Raw genomic sequence first — 17,010 nt, forward strand, 5'->3', positions numbered from 1 at the left:
TTACATACAAAGACCTTTTCTCCAAATAAGGTCACATTCACAGGTTGGAGGGATTAGGATATGGACATATCTTTTTGTGGGGCCACCATTCAACCTACTATATTCACTACAGATATACTTAGTTATATATTTCTTTTTATTTCTCTGTCTTGATATTTGTTTTGCTTCCTGAATCTGAGAATACATGCCTTTCTTCAATTCTGGAAAATTCGAATCCATTAGCTTTTAGAATATTTCCTCTCTCTCAATCTCCTTATTCTGTCTTTTTGGATCTTCTGTTTGATGTATATTAGACCTTATTCTGTTCTTTCTGATCTTTAACCTTGCTTCATATTTTGCATCTATTTCTCTCTATTTTGTTCTGGATAATTTCTTCCATCTACTTTCTAGTTTACTTTTTCTTTCTCCAGCTGAATCTAATCTGCAGTTTAACCTGTCCACTGAGATTTTAATTTCAGTGCTTATATTTTTTACCTCTAGAAGTTTTATTTTAAGTTTCTTCTTAAAATTTGCCTTATGTCTTGTTCTTTGCTCATGTTCCATGGTTGTTTTAAGATTGATATCTGATAAATCTAATATATAGAGTTTCTGGGGGATCTAAATCTCTGTTTGTTGTTTTGTCTGATTCTCACTCATATTAACTTATGTCCTTGGGTACTTATACTTATTGTTCATTCTTTCCTATATAGTTGATCTAAATCTGTAGGAGTCTCGTGATAAGTCTGGATTTAGAGTGTCCTTCTCCAAGAGAATTTGAATTTGCCTCTGATTTTAAACTCATGTGTGGGTAGAGCTATGGCTATAGCTAATCAAGAGGAATACTCTTTCTTTTCTCTCTCTCCTTTTTTTGTTCCAATCTGGAGCTGAGACAAAGACAGATTTTACTCTGCATACTCCTTCTGTTGAGGGATAAGTTTTTTTCTAGTCCACCGTTGCTGAGAACATTGCCTTTTGAAGATTTTGGCTCTGTGTGGGATCTCAGTACCAATTCTTGTCAATCTTGTATGGCTTGAGAGTCTTCTCTCCATATCCTGTGTTATCTTTAAAAGTCAAGGCTCTGGGTTCCATGTAAAATTTAAGACACCTATAATTAGTCATTTTCTTAAGTGATGCTTTTCTATCTACCTGGCTGCTTGCTACTTTTAAATCATGTTTGTACATGCAATGTTAATTTTTTGTCAATGCTTATGATAATTTTCTCAATTATAAGGATAATTTAAAGCAAAATTACCTGTATTATTTGAATAACTGTGTTCGTTCTCCACATTATTTTGCTCATATGGTCAAAGCCTGTATATGTAGCCTAGAGTCTGGTGGTTTTGTTTTCACTATACCATAGATTTGCCCTGCTTTGTAAAATCCATTACTATAAATTGACACAATATTAATTAGGAGATGATTAGTTAATACAGATAAACTATATTACAGATACAGATAAAATTACAGATAAACTGTAATTTAATTACAAAAAGCAATTTTACATCAGAAGCATAGCTAAGTGAGGAGCCTAGGTATAATTAATTATCTTTTAAGAGGTTTATTGTCCAAGAATGCTGGTTTACCAGTGTGATCTCAGGAACCAATTTTCTTGCATTTGGCTCTAGATTGCCTCTTCCTCTGTGAAACTGTCAAAGGAGAAGATGACTAGGAAAGAAAACTCTTTATGCAAGTTGCCGAATCAGTACCGCATTCACAAGACTTTATTGCCTCTTTGTACATCTTCCTCAATTATTCGGTATTTAAATCATTCTATTCTATCCCTTAATGTTGTATTCAGATTTGAGGTTTTTCTTTCCAGAATCATCTATCCCTTCCACATAAAGTATGCCAAATAGTTTGTGCATAGAAGAAACTACGTTCTTAGTAAGGGTGGTGTACCGCTAAGAGTTGAATTGAAAGACTTAGAATTGACTCCTGATTGACCTCACATGCTAGCTTAGGCTCTTGTACAATTCAGTTTATATTTATGGGCCTCAGTTTCCACATCTGTATAAAAATCTTGTACTAGATGGACTCTAGTTGGAAGATTTCTTCTAACATTAACATTCTGTGATTTCAGTTATTTACGTGTGATGAGATTAGATGAATCATCTTTTCAAGATGTTTTTAACAGGTTATGGGATCCGGGATTCTTTGGCTGTTTAAAGATATTGTTTGCTTTATTATAATAACTTTCTATAAAATTTGCTGTGACTTGAATTAAGAGTAGGAAAAATTGGACCACAGCCAAAGGATAGTGTGTCATGGGCAGTACTTCCTGATGAGGGTAAATTCTGCTCCATAGAGAAATATCTAAAAGAAACAAGGTAGGAATTCTGGGGTGAAGAATATGTAATTCACTATCACTTGGACAGTTCTTTCAGAAAGGTTCGTATGGAGTAAGAGGCTGAAGAATCTCAGGCTATTGATAGGTTTGCTAATATTTTGGTGGCAAAATGGCATCATTTTGTGTATTTTTTTGCTGCTTTCTAATGTGGCTGTTTCTTTGACAGGGAAAAGGAAATGCTTTCTAACCTCTACGAGACTTTATATGATGAAGTGCCTCAAGGACACTTACACTCACAAGAATTAAGTGGTAATAATAGGTTCTAGAATTTCTCGAATAAATTTCCTGATTGTGTGGTTTTTAGGAATTGTTTCAGTAGTTAGTGTTTCTTTCTTTACTCCTGATGGCTTATGACATCAGCTAATACATGATATGGCAAATGCTGTAATCTGTGAGCAAGGAAGTAGATATTTCATTCATAAATATCTTTGGTTATGTTGGTAAGATAGGCAAAATATAACATACATACTTATTCTAGTTCAAAATTTTTTTGGAAAAAAGTCTGGATATTACATACGATGAATTAATTAGTAAGCACTGGAGTCATTGATTTTACTGGACTTTAGTCCTTGGTACCTTAATATTAAGGCGCAGAGTATCCCTCATTTTTTTTGGCACTGAGCTCTCCATATCTTGGGCCTCTCTTTTATATTTATGGAGTCATTTGGCATATTTTTCCTCTCTACCTTGACTCTGGGCTTCATATTAGACATTTTTTCCCAGTTTTATTGAGATATAATTGACATGCAACACTGTATAAGTTTAAGGTATACGGCATATTGTCTTGACTTATATTGTGAAATGACTACCACAATAATTTTAGTTAACATCCATCATCTCATATAGATAAAGAAAAGAAAAAAACTTTTTTTCCTTGTGATGAGAACTGTTAGGGTCTACCCTCTTAGCAACTTTCAAATATACCGTACAGCAATGTTAACTATAGTCATCATGTTGGCCATTACATCCTTAGTACTTATTTATCTTATAACTGGAAGTTTGTACATTTTGACCACCTTCATCAAATTCACCCACTCCTCACCTCATCTTTCTGGTAGGCACAAATATGGTCACTTTTTCTATGAGTGAGTTTGTTTTTTTAGATTCTACATGTAAGTGAGATCATACTGTATTTATCTATCTCTGTCTGACTTATTTCACTTAGCATTATGCCCTCAGGGTCCATCTGTGTTATCACAAATGGCAGAATTTCCTTCTTTTATATGGCTGAATAATATTCCATTATATATATATTTATTTATGTGTTCATCCATAGATGGACACTTAGGTTGTTTCCATGTCTTGGCTATTGTAAATGATGCTGCTATGAACATGGAGTGCAGATATCTTTTTGACATAGTGTTTAAGTTTCCTTCAGATGTATACCCAGGAGTGGAATTGCTGGATCATATAGTAGTTCTATTTTTAATTTTTTGAGGAACCTTCATACTGTTTTCCACAGTGGCTGCACTAATTCACATTCCCACCGACAGTGCACAAGTGTTCCTTTTCTCTACATCCTCGCCATCATTTGTTATTTCCTGTGTTTTTGATAATAGCCATTCTAACAGGTGTGAGGTGATACCTCATTGTGGTTTTGATTTGCAACTCCCTGATGATGAGTGATGGTGAGCCCCTTTTCATGTACCTGTTGGCTATTCATTTATCTTCTTTGGAAAAATGTCTATTTGGGTCCTTTGCGCATTGTTTAATGGGATTATTTTTTTTTTTGCTATTGATTTTGTTGTATGAGTTCTTTATATGTTTTGGATATTAACCTATTATCAGGTATGTGTTTTGCAAATATTTTTTCCCTTTCTGTGGGTTGTCTTTTCATTTCATTGATTGTTTCTTTTGCTGTGTAGAAGCTTTTCAGTTTGACGTAGTCCTACTTGTTTATTTTTTATTTCGTTGCTTGTGATTTAGGTGTCATATCCAAAAATTCATTGCCAAGACCCATGTCAAGGAGCTTTTTTCCTATGTTTTCTTCTAGGAGTTTTATGGTTTCTAGTCTTACATCTAAGTCTTGAATCCACTTCAAGTTAATTTTTGTGAGTGATGTAAGATAAGGGTCTAGTTTCATACTTTTACATGTGAATATCCAATTTTTCCAGCACCATTTGTTGAAGAGATTGTCTTTTTTCCATGAGTATTCTAGGCTCCTTTATCAAATATTAGTTGGCAGTATATACATGGGTTTATTTCCGGGATGTCTATTCTGTTCCTTTGGTCTATGTATCTGTTTTTATGCCAGTACCATACTGTTTTGATTAATATAGCTTTATAATATAGTTTGAAATTGGAAAGTCTGCTATCTCCTACTTTGTTCTTTCTCAGGATTGCTTTGACTATTCAGGATCTTTTGTGTTTCCATACAAGTTTTAGGATTGTTTTTTCTACTTCTGTAAAAAATGCCATTGGAATCTTGATAGGGATTGCATTGAATCTATGGATCTACCCAAAGATGGCTTTGGGTAGTATGGACATTTTAACAATATTAATTCTTCTAATCCATGAACACGGGATACCTTTCTATTTGTTTGTGTCGTCTTCGATTATTTTCATCAATGTTTTGTAGTTTTCAGTGTAGAGATCTTTTACCTCCTTGGTTAAATTTATTCATAAGTGTTTTATTATTTTGATGCTATTGTAAATGAGATCGTTTTCTTTATATTTTTTCAGATAATTTGTCATATTTTATAGAAATGCTATTTATTTTTGTATGTTAATTTTGTATCCTGATACTTTGCTGAATTCATTGGTTAGATCTAACAGTTTTTGGTGGAGTCCATAGGATTTTCTATATATAAAATCATGTCACCTGCAAATAGAGACAATTTTAATTCTTCTTTTCCAATTCTGATGCCTTTCTGAAGGACAGCTTTGCTGAGTATAGAATTCTTGCTTGGCAGTTTTTTCTTTCAAAATTTTGAATATATCATCCCATTCTCTCCTGATCTGAAAAGTTTCTGTTGAGAAATCTGCCTGTGGCCTTATGGGGATTCCCTTGTATGCAGTTTGTCTCCTTTCTCTTGCTGCTTTCAAAATTTTTTCTTTGTCTTTGACTTTTGAAAATTTAAATATAAAGTGTCTTGGTGTAGCCCTATTAGAGTTCAATTTATTTGGGGTCCTTTGGGCCTCATGGATCTTAATGTCCATTTCTATCCCCAGGTTTGAGAAGTTTTCAGCCATTATTTCTTTAAATATACTTTCTATCCCTTTCTCTTTCTCGTCTCCTGAAATTCCCATAAAGCAGATGTTTCCTTTTATTGTGTCCTATAAGTCCCTTTCTTCACTCTTTTTAATTCTGTTTTCTTTTTGATCCTCTGACTGGATAATTTCAAATATCCTTTCTTCTAGGTCATTGATTCTTTCTTCTGCATAGTTGAGTCTGCTTTTGAAGGTCTCTATTGAATTCTTTAGTTCAGTCATATTTTTCAGTTCTAGGATTTCTGTATTTTTTTTATGGTTTCTATTTCTTTGTTGAACTTCTTGTCTTATCCATGCATTGTTTTCCTAATTTCTTTTAGTTGTCTGTCTGTGTGTTCTTGTAGTTCACTAAACTTCTTTAAGAGAATTATTCTGAATTTTTTGTCTGATAGTTCATAAATCTCCAATTTTTTTTTTTTTTGGTGAGGAAGATTGGCCCTGAGCTAATGTCTGTTGCCAATCTTCCTCTTTTTGCTTGAGGAAGATTTTCCCTGAGCTAACATCTGTGCCAATTTTCCTCCATTTTTATATGGGAAGCTGCTAACAGCATGGCTTGATGAGCTGTGTGTGGTTCCATGCCCAGGATCTGAACCTGCAAACCCCGGGCTGCTGAAGCAGACTGTGCAAACTTAACCACTACACCACCAGGCCGGCCCCTAGATCTCCATTTCTTTAGGGTCAGTTGTTGGAACTTTATTAGTTTCTTTTGGTGGTATCATGTTTACCTGATTTTTCATGATCTTTGATTCCTTACATTGGTGTCTGTGCATTTGAGTAAGTGGTCTCCTCTTCCAGACTTTACAGGTTTGCTTTGGCAGAGACAATTCTTTGTCAGTCAGCTCAGTTTTCATTTCTGGATGTGTCAACTGGTAACGTTCTTGGGAAAGTAGGGCTTTCTATCAGGGTCTATTTTGGGGCAAGGTCACTGCCCATGCTCTGAGATTGGGGGAGGGTGTCACTGGCTGAGAACAGTTGGATAGGACTGCTGGCTTAGTTCCCTGTTTAAGTGAGGCTGTAGGATGGGTTCTGCAGTTGCCTGGGTTCTCTGGTCAGGCTTCCTAGATAGTTGGGACTGGGTATATTCAGCAATAGGCAAGGCCATGTATTAGTTTCCCTGCCTTGGTGGGGTAGCAGAATGGGCCCCAAGGGCTGCACTGCTTCTTATTGGGGATCCAAATCAGGCTGGACTGTGGACTGAGTTTCCTGGCCAGATGGGGCCACTGATTTTGCTCTGCAGGTGGGAAAGCCCTGGCATGTGCTCTCTGTTCCAGTTCCACTGTAAGGAGGGCTGTAGGATGGTCTGTGCAGCTTCCTGTGTGCTCTGGTTAGGTTCCTTGGTCCAGTGGGCTGAAGGCTGTATTCAGCAGTTGTGGGACTATGAATTAGTTTCCTTGCCTGGGCAGGGTCCCATACAGGTCCCAAGATTGATAAGGCTTTCATTTGGGGATCAAATTAGGCAGAATTATGCACTAATTTCCCTGGCCTGATGGTCCACTGTCCCCTAGCTTTGCACTGGGTAGGGCTATGAATTAGTGGAGCAGGAGAACTGGCTCCAAGGCCAGAAAAGTTCTTTGTGGTCTTGACTCAAACCAATCTGCACTTCAAGTTTCCTGGCCAAGCAGGGCCACTGACTTTGCTCTGTGGATGATCAGCTTTGCCTGCTGGATTCTGCTCGAGCATTGCTGGGCTACACAGCTTCCCAGGTGTTCCATCCAGGCTTTCTGGTCAGGTAGAGCTGGGAGCTACACTCAGCAGTGGGTGGGGCCATGAATTAGCTCCCCTGCCTGAAAGAAGCATGAGAGCTGGTTCCAAGCAGCCTCCTAGGTGTTCCGGTCAGGTTTTCTGGATGGGCTGGGCCACATATCAGGCATCATTAGTGTCCAAGAGGATGACTTTTGTAATACTCGAGCCTCACACTTTTCAAAACCAATTATTTTACCTCTGTTTCTCTCACCAGTGCAGATGGCCACAACTTGAACATTGTTATCAGGTTGAAATCTCAGACTTTAATATCCTGTTCTCTGTTCACGATCTCTTATACTTCCAGATGTTTTTATTTGCAATTTTATTTCTTTGGCCTCCCCGTTTGGTACCACTATGAGTTTGTGATTTCCAACCTCAGCTGCCCTTAGCACCAGTTGGCATTCCTTTTCCGTTTTGATCAGATCCCTCTCTGGTTTCCTTTTGTGGCTATTCCAAACCTTCATTACTCTCCTCAAATCCTCAGTCCTATCACCTAGTCCTTCAATTCTTAAGAGATGACTTTGCTTTTTCATAAAGAGTTAATAAAGGCTGTTTGGCAGAATCTTCCTTAACTCCTTGCTGTTCCTACCCATCAACTTTCCTATAAACAACATTCACATCCTTCCCTGTTGTCTCATTGGAAAAGATTCCCTTTCATGAGACTAATCCCTTCAGTTCTCATTTTCTTTGATTCAATTTTCTTCTGCTTCCTCAGGGACTACGCTTTGTCAATTTTATACTCTAGGTTTTCAGAGAAGCTTTTTGAAAGAGTTGTTTTCATTAATTACTCTATTTATTTACTTCTCAATTCACTGAAATCTGGTTTCTACCTCTAATACTCTACTAAAACTCCTATTATTAAAGTCATTATTATCCATTTTTTGGTTTTTCTGTGGTATTTAGTACTGTCGTCTATTGCCTCTTTTTCTGAAAACAAAATGTAGTATCCACTGAACTAAACCCAATTCAGTTCAACAGACATTTTTTGAGAATCTATTCTGAATTAGAACCAGAACTAGAAGATTGAAAAATCTTTCCCCCTAGGAGCTAAAGGTTTAGTGAGGGATATTGACACTTGCAAGCAATCACAATACCGAGAGCTTTGACTGAGATACATACCAAGTGATGTGGGAGCACAGAAGAAGGATTTAACATTCCCAGGGAAAGTTGTGGAAACCTTTGCCTATCTGAGCCTTGCATGACTTTTATGACAGTTTCTGAGAGTTCTTTAGGAAACTCGTAGACTTAGAGGTCATTGGCTCCAGACATACTTAGATAAATCACCAGATTGATTTGAAGGCAAAGAATTGGAACACAAAAATTTGCTTCTCTTTCTTCTTTTAGTAATTTTTTTTCTTGAGAGAAGGTTGGGGGAATAAGGATAATTATTCTTTTTAATTAATTAACTGTTTTGTTATATGTATTCAGCACTTCAGAAAGCCTGTAGAATTTTTAGTAAAATTCGGAGTGGTAAAATTTATGTGAATGATCTACAAATGATCCATCGCACCTTGAAGATTTCTATAAGTGATTCAGAAATGCGAAAGGCACTAAAGACTATTGATATTGATGGTAAGTTTTATGTTTTCATTGTTAGTTTAAGGGTCTACAAACATGGATATAAGTTATATGTTGATAAGATTAATTACAAATGATAGGAAAGCTAAGCTTTATAATATGTTGTAAAAGCATCTTTTTTTCTTATTAACAATAATGATATTAAAAGATTGGGTCTCAGGTACACATAATTGGATTGACTAATTATTGGATTGGATTATGACATACTCATAAACATTTGGTATTTTTAGGCTTTTAATTTTTTGCTAATTGCATGAATGTGAAATGGTATAGGATAGGGAAAATTTCTTAAACAAGGCAAAAACGTTTGAGTATAAAAGAAGAGATTAATATATTTGATATGTTTAGCTATATTAAAAGAACTTTTATTTATCAAAAGACATCCTAAAGTAAAAAGACAAGTTACAAACTTGAAGATATTTGCAATTCATACAACTGACAAAGTATTAGTTTGCAGATTGTGTAAAGAACTCATACAGATCAGTAACAAACAATGAAATAGAAAAATAGGCAATACATGTGGACAAGTATTTCACGTGAAAGATAACACATATAACCAATAATAATTTAAGAATATGTTAAATATCACCACTGTTCAAGGAAATTCAAATCAAAATTATAATAATTACGTTTTTAAACACCTAGAAAAATAATTATTCTTTTGCCGTCAGTGTTTGAGACTTTATCAAAGAAGTAGGTAATAGAGAACTCGTTACATTTAGAGACCATTCCAAGCTTGTTGAGGAGGAGAGACAAGTTTAGAATAAAAATGAGATAGATAAGTTTGAAGGAGTGATCAGAAAATAAATAAAATAAATTTAGTATACCTAAATGCAAAGTAGTACTCTAAGGTTGAAAGTATCAGGCTGCTCAAATATCAGAAGTGGATTTGTTATTATAAAAAATTTATAGATGAAAATTCCTAGAAGTCAAAATGGACCACCAATGAAATGTTACTAAGCAATCTAGTAGTAATTGACAAATTGCAATAGTGTGCATGTATCCATCTGTCCATCTTTCCAAGTCACTCCAACATTTTTTGAACATCTACTATATGACAGCTTTCTGAGGGTATAAAAATAAATTAATAAAATAAACCTAACTTGCAGAAAGCTTAAAAAGCAATTCTATTTTTTCTGACATACTTAGTTAATTATATGTTAATTTTCTTGACATATGATTTTTTTTGAGATTTATATTAAAATAACTCTCCAAAGTGGGAATAATTTTCTTCCCTTAAAGCACAGAAGAATATAAAGACACAGTAAAAATCATGTGTAATCCCGTTGCCCAGAGCCAAAGTTTGGTATTTTTATATATATTTTTCTAGGATTTGTCCAAGCTTGTACTTATAAGTGTGTGTATGTGTGTGTATTTGTGTGTGTGTGTGTGTAAAACTGTGGTGTATAAACATGCATGAACACAGGATTTTAAAAAAACATACATGGACTCACATGCGTATAGTTTTGTTACCTTTTTCTATTAACATTATATGGTAGTCAGCTTTCTGTGTAAATAAATGTAGATCCACATTGCCTTTTTAAATGGCTGTGAGTTATTCTATGGAACAGATTGAAAAACAAATTAAAAAAAATTGTTTGAAAAAAATAACCTATGTAACCAATAACCTATGTAAGTATAGGTTACTTCTAATATTTTTGCTGTTAGAAACAATTTTCTCTCTCTCTCTCTCTTTCTGTCTCTCATCAGACAAAGATAGATAACTAAAATTGAAATTGCTAGGTCAAAGAGTGTGAACTTTTTAAGGCTTTTAGATAATATTGTTATTAGAAATTCAAAGCAATAAAATTTTAGAACTTTGGATATTCAGGACTTTAGATATTGTCTCTTCCAGTCACCTGGATTTACTGTTGGGGAAACTGAGGGATGGAAAGGTGAAGGGTCTACTCCAAATACATACAACCAATTTTAGATGACATATGTTAATTTAAACCTTTGTTATTAATTTTTACATTGAAAATAATGTAACCCTACACTGGAGTCTTGGTAATAAATGTAAATACAAGAAAAAGTTTAATAACTGAACATAGAACATATCCTAGAGAGGTTTTTTGTTTTGTTTTTTGTTTTAATTTAGTATTTTTAGCTTAGAGAAGTTTATAAATTACAAAATGAAAATTATCTCTTCACCCCAATCTTTCTCTTCACTCCCTAGTGGTAAACATTGTTAATAATTTGTTGGGTATCCTTCTTATCCTTTTGTTATATATATATATAAAAATATATATATATATAAATTTTAATTGGTCTCATATTGATTAATGGTGAAGTTGCCTCTAAAATTTTTGCTATTACAAATAATGCTACAAAGAACATCCTTGTACATCAATTTTTGCACATTTGTGTAAATTTTTCAATAGGATAGATTTCTAGAAATGAAAAATCTGGGTCAAAGGATATGCACATATCCATAGGAAAAAGGTTTATGTCAAATTATGTTATTTTTTCCAGCTTTATTGAAATATAATTGACAAATAAAAATTGTATATATTTAAGGTGTGCAGTGTGATTACTTGATATATGTTTACATTGTGAAATGATTACCACAATCAAACTAAATAACACATCCATAACCTCACATAGTTACCTGTTTTTTTTTGGTGAGAATACTTAAGATCTATTCTCTTGGCAAATTTCAAGTATACGATACAGTATTATTAACTATAATCATCATGCTGTGCATTAGATCCAAGAACTTATTCATCTTATACCTGAAGTTTGTATCCGTTGACCAACATCTTCCTACTTCCTCCACCCCCGACTAGGCCCTGGCAACCACCACTCTACTCTCTGCTTCTATCAGTTCAACATTTTTAGGTTCTACTTGTAAGTGAGATCATACGGTTATTTGTCTTTCTGTGTCTGGCTTATTTCACTTAGCATGACGTCCTCCAAATTCATCCATATTGTTGCAAGTGGCAGAATTTCCTTTTTTGTGGCTGAATAATATTCCTCTGTGTGTGTGTGTGTGTGTGTGTGTGTGTGTGTGTGTGTATCACACTTTTTTTATCCATTAATCCATCAGTGGTAACTTAGACTATTTCCACATCTTGGCTATTGTGAATGATGCTGTAATGAAGATGGGAGTGCAGATATCTCTTTGAGATTGTGCTTTTATTTCCTTTGGATATATATCCAGAAGTGGGGTTGCTGGATGATATGCTAGTTCTATTTTTAGGTTTTTGAGAAACCTCCATAATGGCTTGAGATTCATCCATGCTTTCATGCGTATCAATAGTTCATTCCTTTTTATTGCTGAATAGTATTCTATTATATGGATAGACCATAATTTGTTTATCTATTCACTAATTGATGGACATTTGGGTTGTTTCCACTTTTTGGCTATTACAAATAAAGCTGGTGTAAACATTCATTTGTATGTCTTTGTGTGGTCTTATACTTTCATTTATCTTGGGTAAATACCTAGTGATAGAATGATTGGTATACATAGATATATATTTAACTTTTTTAGAAACTGCTAAACTGTGTTTGCAAAGTGACTGAACCATTTTACATTGCCACAGGCAAACGTATTATGAGAGTTTCAGTTGCTCCTCATCCTTGGCAATCCTGGAATTGGTCAGCCTTCAAAAACTGTAGTCATTCTAATAGATGTACGGTATTATCTCATTGTGGTTTTAATTTGCATTTCCTGAATGATCAAATGATGTGGAACATATTTTCATGTGCTTATATGCTATCTGTACATATCCTGCCCATTAAAAAATAGTATTCTACTTTGCATGCATAGATATTTATGAGTGTTATAGCCTCTCATTGGATTGTTCCCTTGATCATTATGTAGTGGCCTTCTTTGTCTCTTGTTACAGGTTTTGTTTTAAAGTCTATTTTGTCTGATATGAGTATTGCTACCCCAGCTTTCTTTTCATTGCCATTTGCATGGAGTATCTTTTTCCATCCCTTCACTTTCAGTTTGTGAGTGTCTTATATGTCTGAAGCATGTCTCTTGTATGCAGCATATATATGGATCTTGTTTTTCATATCCAATCAGCCACCCTATACCTTTTAATTGGAGCATTTAGTCCATTGATGTTTAAAGTAGCTATTGATAAGTATGTACTTACTGCCATTTTTTTTACTTTTTTTCTCAGTGTTTTAGTAGTTCTTCTCTGTTCCTTTCTTCTTCTCTTGCTCTCTTCCCGTGTAGTTTGATGGATTTCTTTAGTATTATGTTTGGGTTCCTTTCTCTTAGTTTTTTGTGTATTTATTATAGGTTTCTGGTTTGTGATTACCATGAGGTTCATTTATAGTAACCTACATATATAGCAATCTATATTAAGTTGATGGTCTCTTTAGTTTGACCTCTATCTGAAAGCTCTACTCTTTAACTCCCCTCCTCCCACATTTTATGTTTTTGATGTCATATCTAACCTCTTTTTTGTGCATTTGTATCCATTACCTTCTTATCATGGAAACAGATAATTTTTCCTATTTGTGGTCTTCTCTTTGCCCCTTAAATAAGTCCCTTTAGCATTTCTTGTAGGACTGGTTTCTTGGTGATAAACTCCTTTAATTTTTGCTTGTCCTGGAAACTCTTTATGTCTCCTTCCATTCTGAATGATAACCTTGCTGGGTAGAGTATTCTTGGCTGTAGGTTTTTCCCTTTTAGCACTTTAAATATATCATGCCACTCTCTTCTAGCCTGTAAAGTTTCTGCTGAGAAGTCAGCTGATAGCCTTATGGGGTTTCCTTTGTATGTAACTTGTTGTCTTTCTCTTGCGGTTTTTAGGATTCTCTCCTTATCTTTAATTCTGGACATTTTAATTATGATGTGTCTTGGTGTGGGCCTCTTTGGGTTTATCTTGTTTGGTGCTCTCTGTGCTTCCTGTACATGGATGTCTGTTTCCTTCCTTAGGTTCAGAAAGTTTTCAGCTATTATTTCTTCAAATAGATTCCCTGCCCCCTTTTCTCTCTCTTCTCCTTCTGGGACACCTATAACATGGATGTTAGTGCATTTGATGTTGTCCCAGAGGTCCCTTAGACTGTCTTCACTCTTTTTAATTCTTTTTTCTTTTATCTGTTCAGCTTGGGTGATTTCCTCTAGTCTTTCATCCAGTTCACTGATCTGTTCTTCTGTATTCTCTGCTCTGCTTTTAAGTCCCTCTAGTGAATTTTTCATTTCCAGTATTGTATTCTGGAAAACAGTATGGAGATTCCTCAAAAAATTAAGGATAGAGGGCCGGCTCCGTGGCTTAGCGGTTGAGTGCGCGCGCTCTGATGCTGGCGGCCTGGGTTCGGATCCCGGGAGCGCCCCGAGGCACCACTTCTCCGTCCAACGTGAGGCCGAGTCCCACGTACAGCAACTAAAAGGATGTGAACCTATGACATACAACTGTCTGCTGGGGCTTTGGGGGGAAAAAAAAAACTGAATAAATAAAATCTTTAAAAAAAAAAAAAAAATTAAGGATAGAGCTACCATCTGATCCAGCTATTCCACTGCTGGGTATTTATCCAAAGAACATGAAAACATGAATGTGTAAAGATACATGCACACCTGTGTTCATTGCAGCACAATAGCCAAGACTTGGAAGCAACCTAAGTGCCCATCAAGGGACAAATGGATAAAGAAGATGTGGTATATATACACAATGGAATACTACTCAGCCATAAGAAACAATGAAATTTGGCCATTTGTGACAACATGGGTGGACACTGAGGGTATTATGCTAAGCAAATAAAGTCAGAGGGAGAAGGTCAAATATCTTGTGATCTCACTTATAAGTGGAAGATAAAAACAACAACAAACAAACACATAGAAACAGATGTTGGATTGGTGGTTACCAGAGTGGAAGTGGGGAGGGAGGAGGGCAAAAGGGATGATTAGGCACATATGTGTGGTGATGGATTGTAATTAGTATTTGGGTGGTGAATATGATGTAATCTATGCAGAAATAGAAGTATAATGATGTACACCTTAAATTTATACAATGTTATAAACCAATGTAACTGCAATAAAAAAATTGTGTTCTTATTATTACATTTTGAAAGTTCTTGATATATTCTGAATATAAATCCTTTATTGGATATGTGATTAGCAAATATTTTCTTCTAGCATATAGCTTGTTTTTTAATTCTTTTAAGAGTGTCTTTTGAAAAGTATTCATTCATACTTTTGATGAAGTCTAGTCTACAATTTTTTTCTTTTACGGATTGTACTTTTGATGTTTTATCTAAAAGACTTTTCCCTAACCCTGGGTCACATAGAAGTCAGAAAACAAGTCAAAGTAGTTGATTGAAATGTGTACAGATGTTTCATTGTTTTTGAAGGAAAACAGAAGCCACTCTCAAGTTGTCACACTGAAAAAGAGGTTTTGAGGCAGCCAACTTGACAAACTTTCTCAATATTGGAGAAAGTGCTTTTGTGGTTTGGAAATGAGAACAACCAAGCTTTGTCAATTTCTCTGCGGGTAGAAGCCTGCAGGCCACTGGAAGAACTGAAGTTTTCTTTTATAGGTTACTTTGGTCAGATGACATTAAATTGCAATATGGATTTATAATCGTTTTCTTCTGGACATAGATAACATTGATGTAAACGCTTTTACACAGAGGGTGACTTCATAGTTATTTAACTTGGAGAATCTTGAAAAATTCAGATGTTCTTTGACATAGATCTATGCTTGTCTAGAAATGGAGATCTAAGAACCCTGATTCTCTGCGTTGGCACAATTGTTAAGTCTGATTTTTCAGCTCTAGTTGCTATCAGAGAGGACCTGTGCAATACCTTGCAAAAATCCACTCCGTAATTTCAACTTCTCATTCAAGCCAGACAAAAATTTCTTACTGAAATTTTCATTTGTACAATTTAGATTTTTTTTCTTTTAAGAAATAGCCATTACTTTTTTCATGAAAAATGAGATGATTTTTTGGGTAAAAATTGGCTTAATGTTGTGCAGTATTTTGTGCATTTGTTTTAATACATTGTGTGTGTCTGTGTGTGATGAGAAAGAGAGAGAGAGGAGAGAGAGAGATGTAACGATGTGAGGCAAAGCTTTCATTAGAGTCTCGACTGGATCCGTAATCTCCCCCAAAACCACCGGTATAGAGGACTTTTCTAGGACATGATGAAATCAGCCCTATCCTTTGAAGGTAAAACCATATGTATGTAAAATTGGCAAGTTGAATGTATTTTTTGCACCTAATTGCAAATATAAAAATTAGAGCCTTGAGCAAAGGGCACTGCAGTATCTCCAGTTCTAGTCTAGTTCATTATTATTGCTGCAACACCATTTACTACATAAGTACAATATGTAAATATTTTTCTGATAAGTTTTCTTTTTATGTTCTATGTTGAATGTTAATGTTGACTGCTCTTGTGTATAGACGATGGTATTCTAATATCAGTTAATTTTATTCACATTTTTAGTTTGCATTTTTATCTTATGTTCTCAGTGAGTTTACTGATAAGTTTGCTGATGGAGTTTTTTTCCTTCTGTTTCTGAACCATTCTTATAGTTAATGGAATGCTGGATTTTTCAGATTTCCTTAAGGCTGTGAATGATATTTGTTATTTGGTCTCTCAGGATCCAGGTAAAAAGATGATTCTTCAAAATTATAGAAGAGAATGATTTTGATAATAACTGCTTTTAGGGTGGGTGGTTGTATGAATTTATGTTTTTTCAGAATCTCTTAACTACTTTTTTCCCCAGTAGTCTAAGGTTGAGAAAAATTAGGCATGAGTTATTTCATAAAAGGCATTAAAAAATCTAGATCACTGCCATGGCTAATTTAGTATCTCCAGTCTCCACTTTTTCCTGCACACAACTGCTAGACTAATTTTCTTAAAACACAATTTTTGTCATGTCATTCTTGTTTAAAAATTTAGATGCTCTTCCTATTAGCAAATGAATCTAGTCCAAACTCTTATGCTTGACGTCCTTACCTCTTCATAATTTTCCATGCTTTTCCCAGGCAAGAACCCCATGCTCCCATAAATCTCCATACATGCCAATTTCACTCTTACTTCCATGCCTCTGTTCACGTGTTTTTTTTCCTTTGTTGAAGTCTTACAGCTGTTTTCTTCTCTACCTTTTACAGTACTTTCTTCACTGTGTCTGGAATCTACTTGTATTTCTCCCTAAAAATTTCGGATACTGATGGGTTTTACTACATAG

At 34.9% G+C, this 17,010-nt stretch overlaps 1 protein-coding gene across 1 annotated transcript in view; it reads left to right on the plus strand.

The window, feature by feature from the left end:
- LOC101407263 (EF-hand calcium-binding domain-containing protein 13) overlaps positions 1 to 17,010 on the plus strand; it is an 83,284-nt gene that overhangs the window by 17,545 nt on the left and 48,729 nt on the right. The window contains exons 4-5 of the mRNA XM_087441888.1: positions 1,605 to 1,735; positions 2,493 to 2,575. Of these exons, the coding sequence (XP_087298014.1) occupies positions 1,605 to 1,735; positions 2,493 to 2,575 (214 nt within the window). The remainder of the gene's footprint in view (positions 1 to 1,604; positions 1,736 to 2,492; positions 2,576 to 17,010) is intronic.

The sequence above is a fragment of the Ceratotherium simum genome, chromosome 16 (genome assembly GCF_057802395.1).
Source record: "Ceratotherium simum simum isolate JZ-2026a chromosome 16, ASM5780239v1, whole genome shotgun sequence".
Classification (NCBI taxonomy): domain Eukaryota; kingdom Metazoa; phylum Chordata; class Mammalia; order Perissodactyla; family Rhinocerotidae; genus Ceratotherium; species Ceratotherium simum.